The sequence below is a fragment of the Pongo pygmaeus genome, chromosome 18 (assembly GCF_028885625.2).
Source record: "Pongo pygmaeus isolate AG05252 chromosome 18, NHGRI_mPonPyg2-v2.0_pri, whole genome shotgun sequence".
Taxonomy (NCBI): Eukaryota; Metazoa; Chordata; class Mammalia; order Primates; family Hominidae; genus Pongo; species Pongo pygmaeus.
The window spans coordinates 10,566,438-10,581,885 of record NC_072391.2 but is presented as its reverse complement, the minus strand read 5'-3'; the positions used below and the strand labels follow the sequence as shown (position 1 = coordinate 10,581,885).

At 45.1% G+C, this 15,448-nt stretch overlaps 1 protein-coding gene across 1 annotated transcript in view; it reads right to left on the bottom strand.

The window, feature by feature from the left end:
- The window catches only part of PMM2 (phosphomannomutase 2), a 51,518-nt gene that overhangs the window by 27,101 nt on the left and 8,969 nt on the right, over positions 1-15,448 (bottom strand). Inside the window, exons 5-7 of the mRNA XM_054455207.2 lie at positions 10,912-11,011; positions 10,384-10,459; positions 8,990-9,105 (exon numbers count right to left, since the gene is read on the bottom strand). Coding sequence (XP_054311182.1) covers positions 8,990-9,105; positions 10,384-10,459; positions 10,912-11,011 — 292 coding nt within the window. The remainder of the gene's footprint in view (positions 1-8,989; positions 9,106-10,383; positions 10,460-10,911; positions 11,012-15,448) is intronic.

Genomic DNA, 15,448 nt, shown 5'->3' with positions numbered 1-15,448 from the left:
CAATTCTCCTGTCTTGATAAATCGGCTCTTGTTTAGGCAGTAGGCAAGGAGAACCTGTTGGGCAGTTACAGGGCCAATGAGACAAGAGCCTGCTCTGAAATGGCCTAGAGCAGTAGTGGCTCTCCCTGGCTACAGTCCCTGGGGATGCCTTAAAAATGCTTGTTTGGGGCATGGCCCAAGCCCAGGGTCATGATGTTTTGAAAGTGATCAGGTGATTCCAATATATATCCAGGGCTGCACGCCTTGGCTTGGGGGCGAGGGTGGAACCTGAGCTGGCCAAGGGGCTAGTGGCCCTAGGACGGGTGACCCTTGGGTCTGTTGACGGCTCTGAGCACAGCCCTCTCATTTCACCTCTCCGGCCTTCAAGGGCAGAGGAGACAGCTCTGTGACGGATCTGGGCCTGGAATGCCCACAGGAGATGCCAATTCCGCGGACATCAAGGGGCTCCCTGGAAGGCCAGCCCCACTCCAGGGGTTTGAAGCCAGTGTCTCCCTGAATGAAAGAGCTTCAACACAGACACAGGCAGGGATGCTCATTCTGTGGGGTGGTTGTCAGCCACAGTCCTATTCTCGGGACCAATGGGACCATGGACTCTGTGGAGTCTGGCACTCAGGAGGAAGGTGGGCTAGCAGGAACCCCAGGGAACACTTGAAGCTCATGGGTCCCCTGCATGACACCCTGCTTCCTGGCCTCCCACACAGGAGCGGGTGGGACATCTCCGCCAGGCTGAGAACCTCTCATCAATTTCTGCCAGTCAGTTCTGGAAGCTGACTGTGGGAGTGGCAATTCACTCAGGGTCCCTCCAGGAGTGAGCGACTCACATGTTAAGAAGCTAAGTCTGCCACCAGCCACACAAGAAGACCTGGTCTCAAATCATGTGGTCCCAGCAATAAGTAGTAAGACAGATCTATCCACAGAATCCATTCTCTGTCCTCCTTAGCCTTGAGTCCTGAAAGAGCTACAGATGCTAGGCGTGTTAAGTCCGGGATCGCAAAGGCCAACTGCCATCCAAAGCCTAACTTGGAACCTGAGGACAGGAAGACATGGTTCAGTAATTCACGCTCTAATGAATTGTTGGAAGGTGTGTAGGAAGGTGCGCACTCACAATGATGGCCCTTCACTGAGGGACGTGGCAGGCTCCAATCTCTTAGGAAAATCTCAATAACAGATGAGCCTTTGAATAAGTTTCTTAGAAAGTGAAGGAAGCAGACGCTGGTTGTGGACCAGGCCAAAGATGCATGTCCCAGCTGCCCTTCCTGAGTCAGGCCCTGCGTCACCCACCTTCCTCAGATGCCTTCACTTCATTCTCATATGACTCCTTCAGAAGAGCAACTGTGGTCGGGAGTGGTGGCTCACACCTGTAATTCCAGCACTTTGGGAGGCCAAGGTGGGCGGATCACTTGAGGTTAGGAGTTCAAGACCAGCCTGGCCAAGATGGTGAAACCCTGTCTCTACTAAAAATACAAAAATTAGCCAGGTGTGGTGGTGGGCACCTGTAATCCCAGCTACTCAGGAGGCTGAAGTGGGAGGATCACTTGAGCCCAGGAATTCAAGATTACAGTGAACCAAGATTGTGCCACTACACTCCAGTCTGGGTGACAGAGTGAGACCTTGTCTCAGGGGGAAAAAAAAACAAAAAAAACAAAAAAAAAAACTGTGTCCTCACTGGGCTGACGAGGTCACTGTCACCGTTCTCACTGTCACAAGGTCAATGGTGTGAATGGTGGGGCCAGATCTGGGTCAACATGGTCCACACTGATACGAACCTCTTTTAAGCTAATTTTGTTTTTCTTTCTTTATTTTTTTGAGACAGAATCTCACTCTGTTACCCAGCCTGGAGTGCAGTGGCACAATCTCAGCTCACTGCAACCTCCGCCTCCCGGGTTCAAGCGATTCTCCTGCCTCAGCCTCCTGAGTAGCTGGGATCACAGGCATGTGCCACCACGCCTAGCTGATTTTTGTATTTTTAAGCTAATTTTAAAGGCAGATCTTCCTTATTAACATTTCTGGAGAATAAAATGTTGCACAATTTAGTTAAAAGGAAGGCAGGTAGCATTTTAGAAGCGATGTAGGAGAATGACAGAGGCGAGGCTTTCAGATCCCAGGCTTTCAGATCCCAGCTTAGTCTCTGACTAGTTGAGACCCTGGACTTCCCACTGTGCCTTCTCTGTAACAGGGAGGATGCTGCTGTCTCACCTGGGAGCATGTACAACATAAGTGTCCAGCTCAGGGTCTGACACTGAGGAAGTGCTGGAAGATTTACATTTCCTCCCATTTTTCAATTTTTAAAAATTTTTAATTTTTATTGTTTTTTTTAAGAGATGAGGTCTCGCTCTGTTGCCTAGGCTGGAGTGCAGTGGCGCAGTCTTGGCTCACTGTAATCTTGAACTCCTAGGCTCAAGTAATCCTCCCACTTCAGCCTCCCCAGTAGCCAGGATTACAGGGATTACTCAGCTCCTTTTCTCAAGTTGATTTAAAAATTTTATTTTTCAATAGATAGCACATTCATATAGTTCAAACATATTAAGAAAGAGTAAGACCTAGGTGGCAATTCTCTCTCCCGTCCTTGTCCCCACCCCCACAGTAACCTCTGTAAATTTCATCCAGACTCCTTTTATGCATTTATAAGCTAACATAAAGAGAAATTCCTTTGCCCTCTTTAGACAAAAATGTAGCTAGCACATTACTTATATTGTCCTGCACTTTGCTTTGATCACCTAACAAAAAGCCCTAGAGATGGGTCCACATGGACTGCTTTTACAGCTACATGGCATCCCAGTGCAGAGATAGACCACTGTCATGTGGCCAGCCTCCTGAGGAGCAGCGGGGCTGTCCCCAACCCTGAACCCTCTGCGTGAGTCTTTCACACATGCTTGAGTGCACTGATAGCCAAATTACTCAAAATGGAAGCGTCAAGTCAAAAACCAAACCAGCTGCTGATATTCATGAAGTGTTAGACTGTTTTCATGTTGCAACTGCCTTAAAGCCAAGATGACTTTTACAGAAAGCATGGGTAAGTACAGGCTCTCTTGCCTGCGAATTCAGAGTGCCTGAGGGTGATCCAGCCAGTGTGGTTTCTGGAAAGCCATCCAGAGCCACGTGTGGTGTATGCTCTCTGCCCTTGCCATCTCTCTCTCTCTGCAACAAACCAAGGTACTCCACGCCAGGCCCAGGGCCTCCATGCTGAACTCAGAGCCAGATTTTAAGAAACGCTGGCTTTTGTGGCTGTTGGGAAGAATGACAGGGTTTCTGAAGATGGCAAATATTTTGAAAAGCAACGGCCAACGCCTCACTTCCTCACTCTGCTCTTGAGTTGCTCCAAGCAGAGGGCACCCTTTATGTAACACCAGACTCTGCCTCCTGGAGGCTGTGCTGCTGGAAGAGGCTAAGCCTCAGGGCCTGGCTGAGAAATGGCTTTTTTACTGACAGCCTCAGCTCAGGATCACTTCCCTGGATGCCGGCAAAAACATCAAGCTTCATTAGGAAAGGAAAAAACCCCAGCTTTCTAAATGTCTGTCACTGAAGATGCAGAGTGTAAGGCTAGTATTTGGATTGCTCTGAGCCTAAAGCTTCAAGAACTGATAGGTTGTTTGAAGGTTTACATGGTTGGACTGCTAATTCCCATTTCTAGAAAACCGCTGACGAAAAGGATCAGAGATGGGGGCAAAGAATCGTGCAAGAATGTTCACACAGCATTAGTTATAATAGCAAAAACCCTTAAACCACCCAACGTGCCTCTACGAGGGAGGTGAGTAACTGATGCCTAATGAGAGAATATTATACAGCCATTAAAAATCTTCTTTGCACAGGGCGCAGTGGCTCACGCCTGTAATCCCAGCACTTTGGGAGGCCGAGGCAGGCGGATCACGAGGTCAGGAGATCAAGATCATCCTGGCTAACATGGTGAACCCCATCTCTACTAAAAATACAAAAAATTAGCCAGGTATGGTGGTGGGTGCCTGTAGTCCCAGCTACTCGGGAGGCTGAGGCAGGAGAATGGTGTGAACCCGGGAGGTGGAGCTTGCACTGAGCCGAGATCGCGCCACTGCACTCCAGCCTGGGTGACAGAGGAAGACTCTGTCTCAAAAAAAAAAAAAAAATCTTCTTTGCAAACAATATTCACTAATATGAGAAAAATAAAATACGTTAAGAGAAAGAAAACTAAAACAACAGTAAGGATCCCACTTTTGGGATCATATACATAGAAAGGCTGGGACATTGTTGGATGATTACAGGTGACTTTCCTTTTCTTCTTCGTACTTTCTCTAATTTTCTATAACGAATGCACAGGTTAATTTACAATCGGGGGAAAGCTTCCATTAAATAATATTCATTTTTTAAAAAGTAGGTAAGATTTTAAAAATAGAATCCAGGCATGGTAATGCAATGGTTAAACAGAATAGAAAACCCTCTAATTCCCAAAATAAGTCATTTTCTGATTATCAAAGAACTGCATTCCATTCTGCAAAGTCCCAACTGAGGCTTCTAGATGGCTATTTACATGAAGCAAGAATGTCATCATTACAGAACAATCTGCTGTCGTGTGTCTTAATAGCTCTCCTCTCTGTCTATAAGAAATGGCACCAAGCTAGAAAAGGACTGAGGAAGCTTCCAGGCATCCCTTAGATCCTAGGTGTCATTTCATTAGCTTAATTTTTTTAAAGACATGGAGTCAGATGGTGATCTTTTTCAAAGGCTGCACTGAAAGCATTTCTGCATCAAAAGCATTTCAACAAAAGGATGTGGTTATAAAACCATTTCTAACTGTCATTAAGAACAAACCTGAATGCTACACCTCCTTCAAAGTACCCAGTTCATCTGGGATTTAGAACAAGATCTTTCTACCCCACTGAGAGAGAGCTTATTGTAGTGGAAAGCACACTCATTTAAACAGCAGGTCTCACCAGCTGTGGTAGTGCACGCCTGTAATTCCAGCTACTTGGGAAGCTGAGGCGGGACGACTGCTTGAACTCAGGAGTTGGAGTACAGCCTGGGCAACACAGCAAGACCCTGTCTTTATTTTATTTTATTTTAAATAGCAGGTATCTCTTTGTGATTCTGATTTCAATTATTTTGGATATATATCTGCAAGTGAGACTGCTGGATCATATGGCAGTTCTATTTTTAATTTGAGGAACCACTATATAGTTTTCCATCACAGCTATGACGTTTAACATTTCCCACAACAGTGTACAAGGGTTCTAATTTCTCCACACCCTTGCCAACATTTATTTTATTTTATTTTATCTTTTTGAGACTGAGTTTCGCTCTTGTTGCCCAGGATGGAGTACAATGGCGCGATCTCAGCTCACTGCAACCTCCGCCTCCCGGGTTCAAGCAATTCTCCTGCCTCAGCCTCCCAAGTAGCTGGGATGACAGGCGCCCACCACCATGCCCAGCTAATTTTGTATTTTTAGTAGAGACGGGGTTTCTCCTTGTTGGTCAGGCTGGTCTCGGAACTCCTGACCTCAGGTGATCCGCCCACCTTGGCCTCCCAAAGTGCTGGGATTACAGGCGTGAGCCACCGCACCTGGCCGCCAACATTAAAAAAAACAAAATTAGCCATCCTGGCCCAGTGTGGTGGCTCACGCCTATAAGCCTAGCACTTTGGGAGGTCGAGGTGGGCGGATCACTTCAGGTCATGAGTTCGAGACCAGGCTGGCCAACATGGTGAAACCCTGTTTCTACTAAAAATACAAAATTAGCTGGGCATGGTGGTGGGCGCCTGTAATCCCAGCTACTCAGGAGGCTGAGGTATAAGAATAGCTTGAACCCAGGAGGCAGAGGTTGCAGTGAGCCAAGATCGCATCACTGCAATCCAGCCTGGGTGACAGAGCAAAACTCAGTCTCAAAATAAAATTAAAATAAATAAAAAATAACATAACATAACATAACATAAAATAAAATAAAATATAAAATAAAATAAAATAAAATAAAATATAAAATAAAATAAAAAATAAAATAAAATAAAATAAAATAGCCATCCTGGCAGGTGTGAGGTTTATCTCATTGTGGTTTTGATTTGCATTTCCCTGAACACTGAAGTTGAGCCTTTTTTTTATATACCCACTGGCCATTTGCATGTCTTCTTTGGAGAACTGTCTATTCAAGTCCTTTGCTCATTTTTTAAATTTTTTTTTTTTTTTTTTTGCCATTGAGTTGTTGGAGTTTCTTATACATTTTGGATACTAGCCCTTTTATCGGATATACGTTTGCAAATATTCTCTTCCCTTCTGTAGGCTGCTTTTTCATTCTGATTATTTCCCTTGCTGTGCAGACGCTTTTTAGTTTGACGTTTTCCAACTTGTTTGTTTTGCTTTTGTTGCCTGTGCTTTTGGTGTCACATCTAAAAGATCATTGCTTTTTCCCTATGTTTTTTTTCTAGGAGTTTTACAGTTTCAGGTCCTGTGTTTAAGTCTTTAATCCATGAGTAGATGGCCAAAAGGATCTCAAAGAGATATCTGTATCCCCATGTTCACTGAAGCATTATTCATAATGGCCAAGATATGGAAACAGCTCATGTGTCTACTGACAGAAGAATGGATCAAGGAAATGGAGTATATTCTGACCGGGCACGGTGGCTCACGCCTGTAATCCCAGCAATTTAGGAGGCCAAGGCAGGTGAATCTCTTGAGGCCAGGAGTTCGAGACCAGCCTGGACAACGTGGCAAAAACCTGTCTCTACTAAAAATACAAAAATTAGCCGGGCGTGGTGGCAGGCTCCTGTAATCCCAGCTACTAATCGGGAGGCTGAGGCACAAGAATCACCTGAACCAGGGAGGTGGAGGTTGCAGTGAGCCAAGATGGTGCCACTGCACTCCAGCCTGGGCGACAGAGCGAGATTCTGCCTCAAGAAAAAAAAAAAAAAAAAAAAAGAAAATGTAGTGTATTCATACCATGAAACATTATTCCGCCTTAAAAAAGAAGGAAACTTGCCATTTGTGACAGCATGAGTAAACTGAGAAGACACACTGAGTGAAATAAGCGCCTTACACAAGGATGAATACTGCATGATTCCACTTGTATCAGATATCTAAAGGTGCTAAAGTCATATAAGCAGAGAAAAGAATGATGGTTGCCAGGGATGGGGCGGTGGAGGAGGCAGATGGAGAGTTGTTGTTCAATGGGTGTAAAGTTTCAGTTATGTAAGATGTGTAAGTTCTACAGATCTGTTGGACAAACAGAAGTGCCTATAGTTAACAATACTGTATTGTACACTTAGAAACTTGTTAAGAGGGAATATCTCATGTTAAGTGTTCTTGTAACAATAGTAACAAAAAAATCCCAAACCACCCCAAAACCCAAGAGGCACAATGATTAAACTCACGGAACTGTGAGCGTTAAATATGTACAGCTTTTGCTGATCAATTATACCTCAATAAAGCTATTTAAAACATACAAAGAACAGGTAGATTTCTTCTGGTGCCACCAGCTCTGTCATTAGCTGTGTGACCTTCGGCAAATCCCTTACCCTTTATCGGTTCCAGTTTTATCATTCTGAAAACAAGAAACAAGCCTCTACTATCCCCACGTACCCCTCATGCTGGAAGACTGTGGCGTGGGGACTCTGCTGAAAAGCAAACCTTTCATGGGTAGATCTCAGCAATGCAGCAAGGATTTTGGAGTGGACAAGAGATCAGAGGGATGAGAAACTCTGAATACGCAGCATTTATGACGCACCTGCTGGGTGCAGGATGACGAGAAAGCCTGACAGGGGCCTGCTGATGGCAAGGTAACCAACACCCCAAGGCTGCATGTGGGAGGGAGGCAGAGGGGCCCAGAGGATGGGAGGAACTGAAAAGGTGATGGGGCTGGGCGCGGCCTGTCATCCCAGAACTGAGAGGTCGAGGTGGGTGGATCGCTGAGGCAGGTGGATTCCTTGAGGCCAGGAGTCAAGACCAGCCTGGCCAACATGATGAAACCCTGTCTCTACTAAAAATCACGCCTGTCATCCCAGAACTTTGAGAGGCCGAGGTGATTGGATCACTTGAGCCTAGGGTTTTGAGACCAGCCTGGCCAACATGGTAAAACTCCATCTCTACTAAAAACACAAAAATTAGCCAGGTGTGGTGGTGCATGCCCGTAATATCAGCTACTCAGGGGGCTGAGGCACAAGAATTGCTTGAACCTGGGAGGCAGAGGTTGCAGTGAGCCAAGATTGCACCACTGCACTCCAGCCTGGGCAACACAGCGAGACTCTGTCTCAAAAAAAAAAAAAAAAAAGAGAGAAAGAAAAGGAGCTGGCCCAAAGCTGGGTGGTGAGCAACTGGTGCTGAGCCTCCTCTTGGGCCTTTGATGGCAGCAACGCCTCTCTGACCTCCTGGGGATCCACCTTGCCCCACGGAGAGGACACCTGGGGGCATTTCTTCTATGTATTCCTCCTGCTGGCCCTGGCCTTTAACACTGGGCTCTGCTCTCAGTTCTCAGTTTAGATTTGGTCCTGGACTCGAGATTTCTGACAACCCTTGGGGGCAGCTCCAAGTACCCGCCATGTGTGATGCCTGGGAGTCACTTGGCCTCTTCACTGTTGCTGGTGCCCTCTCCTGACTTTCAGGCTCATGAGATCATTCCCCGTCCTCCCATCGTTCACGACCCCTCGTGTTCAACTTAGAATGAATGCATCAGGCGGACGAATACAGTGGAAAAATAAGGTTGAAACAGCCAGAGCTTTGAAACGCAGAGTACTTGACAGTGGCACCGGGGACTGGTGTTCTGGAAGGCACATGGGGTGGCCAACGTTTAATTCCAAAGCCAAGGTGAAAAGGATCAACTAACACGCAGTGTGACCCTCGCCTCCACAGAGGCGTCGGGGGTCTGAGCTTAGAGGGGAAGATGGCTCAATCACCCCCCTCTCCAGGACAGAAGCCACTGCTCAGTTTGAGCAGGGCGGGCTGGTAAAGTGTAGGCACAGGAAAAACAGCCCAGTTGTTAATTTCCCCCCTCAAGCGCAAATGCAACAATGAAGCTGCACAAACACTTCTCTACTTACTGGCATGGTTTTGTCTCCAAAGAAATAAATGGTCTTATAACCGTCATTTTCCACATGTCGCAGGCAATACCTCTTGTCCCATCCATCAGGAAAGACATCAAAGCTGATCTGGCCTCCTGCCGGGTGGGGACGGGGCACACAAAAGCAAAAGGTGAAAAAGGGGCTAACGATATGTCACTGAAAAAAACAATTTACTCTTTGTCAGTTAGTGTGTTGCCAAGGTTGATTTTCAGTACTCTAGTTTGCTACTTAGACTACTTCATGGATAGGTTCTAGAAATTAATTCCACATTATGTTTTTTTCCAGCATTATTTCACACAGGTCTAAAATTGAGACACAGAATGCCAACTCAGAGTGAGAAATGCATTTGCATTTATGTGCCCTGTCAAGCATGTGGTTTAAAGGAAGCATGCTTATGAAAAATCTGATACCAGCCTCATTCTGCTGTGCTTGTCTCGGGCTTCAACACACCCTCAGTGGAAAATGCCTGGAAGCAGGTTGCATCTGGCATATTTTGCAGGAAAAATGAGAAACTTCACTGAAGGTGATTTATAGGCAGTGCTCATGGGCAACAAAAACCCTTTCAAAGCTTTGTCAGAAAGATGTCCATCTCACAGTTCAGGAATACAAAAAACCCACCCACTCATCTGTTAAATATAATCCCTTTGCCATTCCAGTTTTCCTACAACCTCTACCTTTATGAAAGCTAGTAAAATGAGGAGGATCTGAGCAATGACTCATTAGCACTGACAAGAGAAATCAGTGTGCAAAGCATTTGGCAGGAATATTCTAACAAAAGACAAACCTGAGATGTCCATGCTGCAGGAAGAACTCTGCATTAGACACCAGAAACGTTCACACACTGGCTGTGTAAACAACAGCTTTGTGAACTTGGACAACTCTCTCCTCCTTTCTAGGCCTCAGTTTCTTGATCTGTAAAAGCCACCCAATTGGCCCCTAAGGTTCCTTGCTGTTGAAACATTCTATGATTCCAAAACATCGGTCTAGTTTACCTAAGGGGTCCAATTCCATGTCTCCCTTACGGAGTTCACTATAGTGCTTCTCTTCTGCCCAAAGGTGTGAGAAGTTCCTACTCTTTAGTAATCAAAGTGCTCCTCTTTTGACGAGAGGAGTGCAGGTAGGAAGAATGCTGTTGGGTAAGAATTTAGAACCAAGCCCAACAGTCTGGAAGCTGTTTCTTGACTAGGTAAGTCCTATTATGGTTAATTATGCAGAAGAGAGAGTGGTTGGTTTTTGTCTATCGACTGGACTGCTCATTTCATCTTCCTGCTCACCTAAAACTGCACATACTCCATTATCAATAGCTCATTGGCCCACAACAAACTCTGGGAAATGGGTATCCAAGTTTAGAACACAGGCGATATATACAATACCTATGGAAAACGTGAGGCCTTTTCCTGCAAACTCTTTCCGTAGATCTGCTACAAACTTTTGTCTTATATTTTCTTTCTGAGAAAAACAAAAAGATACCAATTGTTTCTTGTATTGCAGTTTAGAAAGCACGCTTTTAACTACTGGCCACAAAGGTAGGATTATCTTATTATTTATTTGTTTAGTTTTTGAGATGGGGGTCTTGCTCTGTTGCCCAGGCTGGAGTGCAGTGGCATGATCATAGCTCACAGCAGCTTCAACCTCCCAGGCTCAAGTGATCCTCTTACCTCAGCCAAACAAATAGCCAGGACCACAGGTGTGTGCCACCACGCCCGGCTAATTTCTTTTTATTATTTGTAGAGATGAGGTCTCACTATGTTGCCCAGGCTGGTCTTGAACTCCTGGGCTCAAGTGATCCTCCTGCTTTGGCGTCCCAAAGTGTTGGGATTACAGGCATGAACCACCACACCAGGACATATCTTATTTCCATAAACCCAGCCATTCACCAAAGATACTTCAGAAAGACGTACTTTATCGAGTTCGTAGAACTCAATGCGTTCTTCTTGGCTGCAGCTTCTTCCAATAGGGGACACGTTTAACATTCCGTTTCGGAATTCAATGAAAGTACCCCTGGGAATGAAAGGGTGACAGAGTTTCTCCAAAAACACATCATTTATTTGGGTAACATCACAGATAAACAGCCTAAAATCTTGGGAAATTCTAAAAAGCAGAGGCTAGTGTGGTCAATGTTCTCAGCTCTGTGCTGTGTAATATGGTAGCCATGAACTACTGTGACTGTTAAGACTTGAAATGTGGCTAATATTAATTGAGATTAGATTTGAAAGATTTAGTATGAAAAAGGAATGTAATTGCATCAATCATGTTGTATATCGACTTTATGTTAAAATGGTCATATTTTGAGCCTGGACAACATGGCGAAACTCTGTCTCTACAAAAAATACAAAAATTAGCCTGGCATGGTGATGCATGCCTATAATCCCAGCTACTCAGGAGGTTGAGGCAGGAGGATTCCATGAGCCTGGGAGATAGGGGTTGTAGTGAGCTGAGAGCACATCACTATACTCCAGTCTGGGTGACAGAGTAAGACCCTGACTCAACAAAAAAAAAAAAAAAAAAAAAAAAAGTCATATTTTAGAAATATCAGGCTAAATAAAATATATTATTAAAATTCATTTCACCTCTTCCTTTTCATTCTTTCAAAATGTGGCTACAGAAAATTTAAAATTATACATAGCTCACTTTCTATTTCTGTTGCACAGTGCTGCTACTGGGCAGATAATTTTATGGTTAATAAAGAGCTATGAAAATGATTTCCAGCACTGGCAACAGCAGTCAGTTCCCTGAAGAGTTTGAAAATACATGTACCAGACATCTATTTTGCTACAGAGCTTCTGAACAGACTGACAGTACCAAGCAAAGCTACACAGAAAAAGGCACTGAGAATTGTCCAACGAGCCTCTGTATTAACTGAGGAAATTCAATTTACCCAGTAGCAGACAGCTCCTAAATGTATGATTTGATCACAGAAAATGAGAAGCTAACATTAGTTTAGTCACTTCAAATGAAGATGTTTAAAGATGTTCTTTTGGCTGGGTGCGGTACCTCACACCTGTAACCCCAGCACTTTGGGAGGCCAAGGTGGGTGGATGGCTTGAGCTCAGGAGTTTGAGACTAGCCTAGGCAACATGGAGAAACTCCGTTTCTACAAAAAATACAAAAATTAGCCGGGCATGGTGGCACATGCCTGTATTCCCAGCTACTTGGGAGACTGAGGCAGGAGGATCGCTTGAGCCCAGGCAGTGGAGGCTGCAGTGAACCGAGATCATACCCCTGCACTACAGCCTGGGCAACAGAGGGAGACTGCGTCTCAAAAAACAAACAAACAAACAAAAAATAAAAAACAAAAAACAAAGAGTTTTTTTTCCCACTGTTTCCAGTTTGAGTCTGAAAACAGTTTCTTTGGCTCACACCTGTAATCCCAGCACTTTGGGAGGCTGCGGCGGGCGGATTCCTAGAGGTCAGGAGTCAAGACCAGACTGGCCAACATGATGAAACCCTGTCCCTACTAAAAATACAAAAATTAGCTGGACATGGTGGCACATGCCTGTAGTCCCAGCTACTTGAGAGGCTGAGGCAGGAGGATCGCTTGAACCCGGGAGGCGGAGGTTGCAGTGAGCTGAGAGCGTGCCATTGCACTCCAGTCTGGGCGACAGAGACTCTGTCTCAAAAAAACAAAACAAGCAAACAAACAAAAACCCCACAACCAAAAAAAGAAAACCACCCAGTTTCTTAAAAGTTCAGATAACTTGTAAGCTAGATATCATTCTCACCAATGAAATTTAAGCGTTCTCTGACAAACTATGCAGTGAAAAGTGTCTTCCAGTTCTAAACGCTGATGCCTGGGAACCCTATGAAACATTTTCCCTGATCTTTTTCTACTATTTTAATCTCACAGACCTGATGTCCTGGCACTGGCCATCGGAAATACTGAGAGACCACATGCCACGTGCAGGGCTGATGACCTGATTCCATATCAGTGTGGCCTCTTAGCAGGCTGTGTGGCTCAGGGCACCTCTCCAAGCCTCCTCTTATTCACCTACAGAAAGGCTAATGGCACTTGCTCTGGTTACCTCCAAAGGGCCTTGTTAAGAACAAACGTACCAGTTATGTAAAGGTACTTTGTAAACTGGGAAGCAATGAATACTCATCAAAGTAAAAACAGCAAAATCTCAATCGGCTGGATCCTCTCCCCTATTGTGCTCAACTTGCAGAGAAAGAGGCAAATGATGCAACAAAATATGCAAGCCTAAAAATCTCTCTCAAAAATCCCACGTCCAGGCCGTCCCGGAGTTGGCGGAGGCCCAGCCTGTCCTCTACCACGTGTGTATGAGCACTGAGGCACTAGGGGACTGGTGACCGTGCCCCGGGTGACCCTAGGGCTAAGGGTCCTAATGATCAGAAAAAGAGCTCAATTAATTCCCCCCCACTCAAGGACATATTCTTCTTCTCATTTCCAAGGCACAGAGAGAAGCTGATGCAGTTTAGAAAGCCTTCCCCAAAACAAGGCTGAAGGTGGTTTACTAAGCAATCAGTTCTGCCCTGGGCTCTCTGAAGTCTTACAGCATCTGCCTGGCCATCGTGGGGCATGTAGTTAGTGTTGACAGGTAAATGTGGACAAATGTGGATCAAGGTGGGTCTCAGTTCTGCCTCCTGGATTCACCAGGTCTCTTCTACTATTCTGGAATTACGGCTCTCCACATCCCTCTCCCTCGCTAAATGATATGCTCTTTGAGGACAGGATTATGCCTTTTTTTTTTTTTTTTTTTAAATCCTCCCTTAGCGCTCAGCCCAAAGTAAAAATGGAACTGACCTGGGATATTTGTATATTTTATCTTTTTGCCATGGAAAATTTCTAACACATACAAAAGTAAACAGAATAAGATGAGTCCTCATGTGGTCATTACCCAGCTGCAACAATAACCAAGTCCATGTCCAGCCTGTCTTACGCAGGCCTCCTCTTGGGCTAAGGGACATTCCTGCACTCTGGCTGGAGATGCAGAGCAGGAGGCGCTCAGGTTATGAATCCTAATAGTGTGAAGCAGCCTCTGAAGTACACCCAGCCCTGAAATTGAATTGCCACTTAAAACATGTTTCCGACCCTGATGATTAAGGTGTTACATAGTAAGTGTTGAAAACTGGGGGTAAAAATGAGAAGGATTTCAAAGAAATCACTTGCAACCTCACCATCAAGAAACAGCCACTGTTAACATTTGGGTCTATTTCCTGCCAGTCTTTTTACTGTGCGCATTTATGTTCATCATTATTAGTATTATTTTAAAAATGGAACTGAGATAATTGTACCCATGGCAGAAGGTAGGTCCCCAAACCAAACATTTATGAAGGCCAGGGGCAGTGGCTAATGCCTGTAATCCCAACATTTTGGGAGACTGAAGTGGGAGGATCGCTTGAGGCCAGGAGTTGGAGACTAGCCTGAACAATATGGCAAGACCCTATCTCTACAAAAAATTAAAAAATTAGCCATGCATGGTGGCATGTGCCTGTAGTCCCAGCTACTCAGGAGGCTGAGGTGGGAGGATCACTTGAGCCAAGGAGGTTGAGGCTGCAGTGAGCTATGATCATGCCACTGCACTCCAGCCTGGGCAACAGGGTGAGATCCTCTCTCTCAAAAAACAAAACAAAACAAAACAAAACAAAACAAAAAAACAAAAAGAAAGCCTAGGGAGTCAGAAAATGAGAGAAGCAGTCGTGAATGACTGGAACAAATGTCCATGGGTCAGGTGGCAGCTGCTCAGGTGGCACCTGCCAGGGGGGAACTGGGAGCCGGAGTAGCCAGGTCTCAGATTTGCCAACAGAAGCCAGATCCAGATGTTTAAAACATAAAATCAGGCTGGGCACGGTGGCTCACGCCTTTGATACCAGCAATTTGGGAGGCCAAGGCGGGTGGATCAGTTGAGGTCGGGAGTTTGATATCAGCCTGGCCAACACAGTGAAATGCTGTCTCTACTAAAAATACAAAATAAATAAATAAATAAATAAATAAATAAATAAAAAATAAAAAAAATTAGCTGGGCATGGTGGCGCACGCCTATAATCCCAGCTACTCGAGAGGCTAAGGCAGAAGAATTGCTTGAACCTGGGAGGCGGAGGTTGCAGTGAGCTGAGATCCTGCCACAGCACTCCAGCCTGGGGCACAGAGTAAGACTCTGTCTCAAAAATAAATTCATAAATAAATAAAACAATCATAAAATCAGACTTTTACATGACGGCAATTAATCCGATTTCCTTTAACACTGCAGGCCAACCAGATTTGGGTTTTATGTGGATCTGGCCCAAAGGCTTCCTGTCTCAGACTTCCCGATCTAGGGTTTCTGTTGCTTTTTGTACATGCTGCTTCACTGCTGTTTCCTCTCACTGACAGCCTTTGAAAGCACATGGTCTTCAATGGCTGTATAAATTTCCATCATGTGGATAAGCCATCATTTACGTAATCATTCTTGTACTGTTGGCTTTGGGACCGTTTCCAAT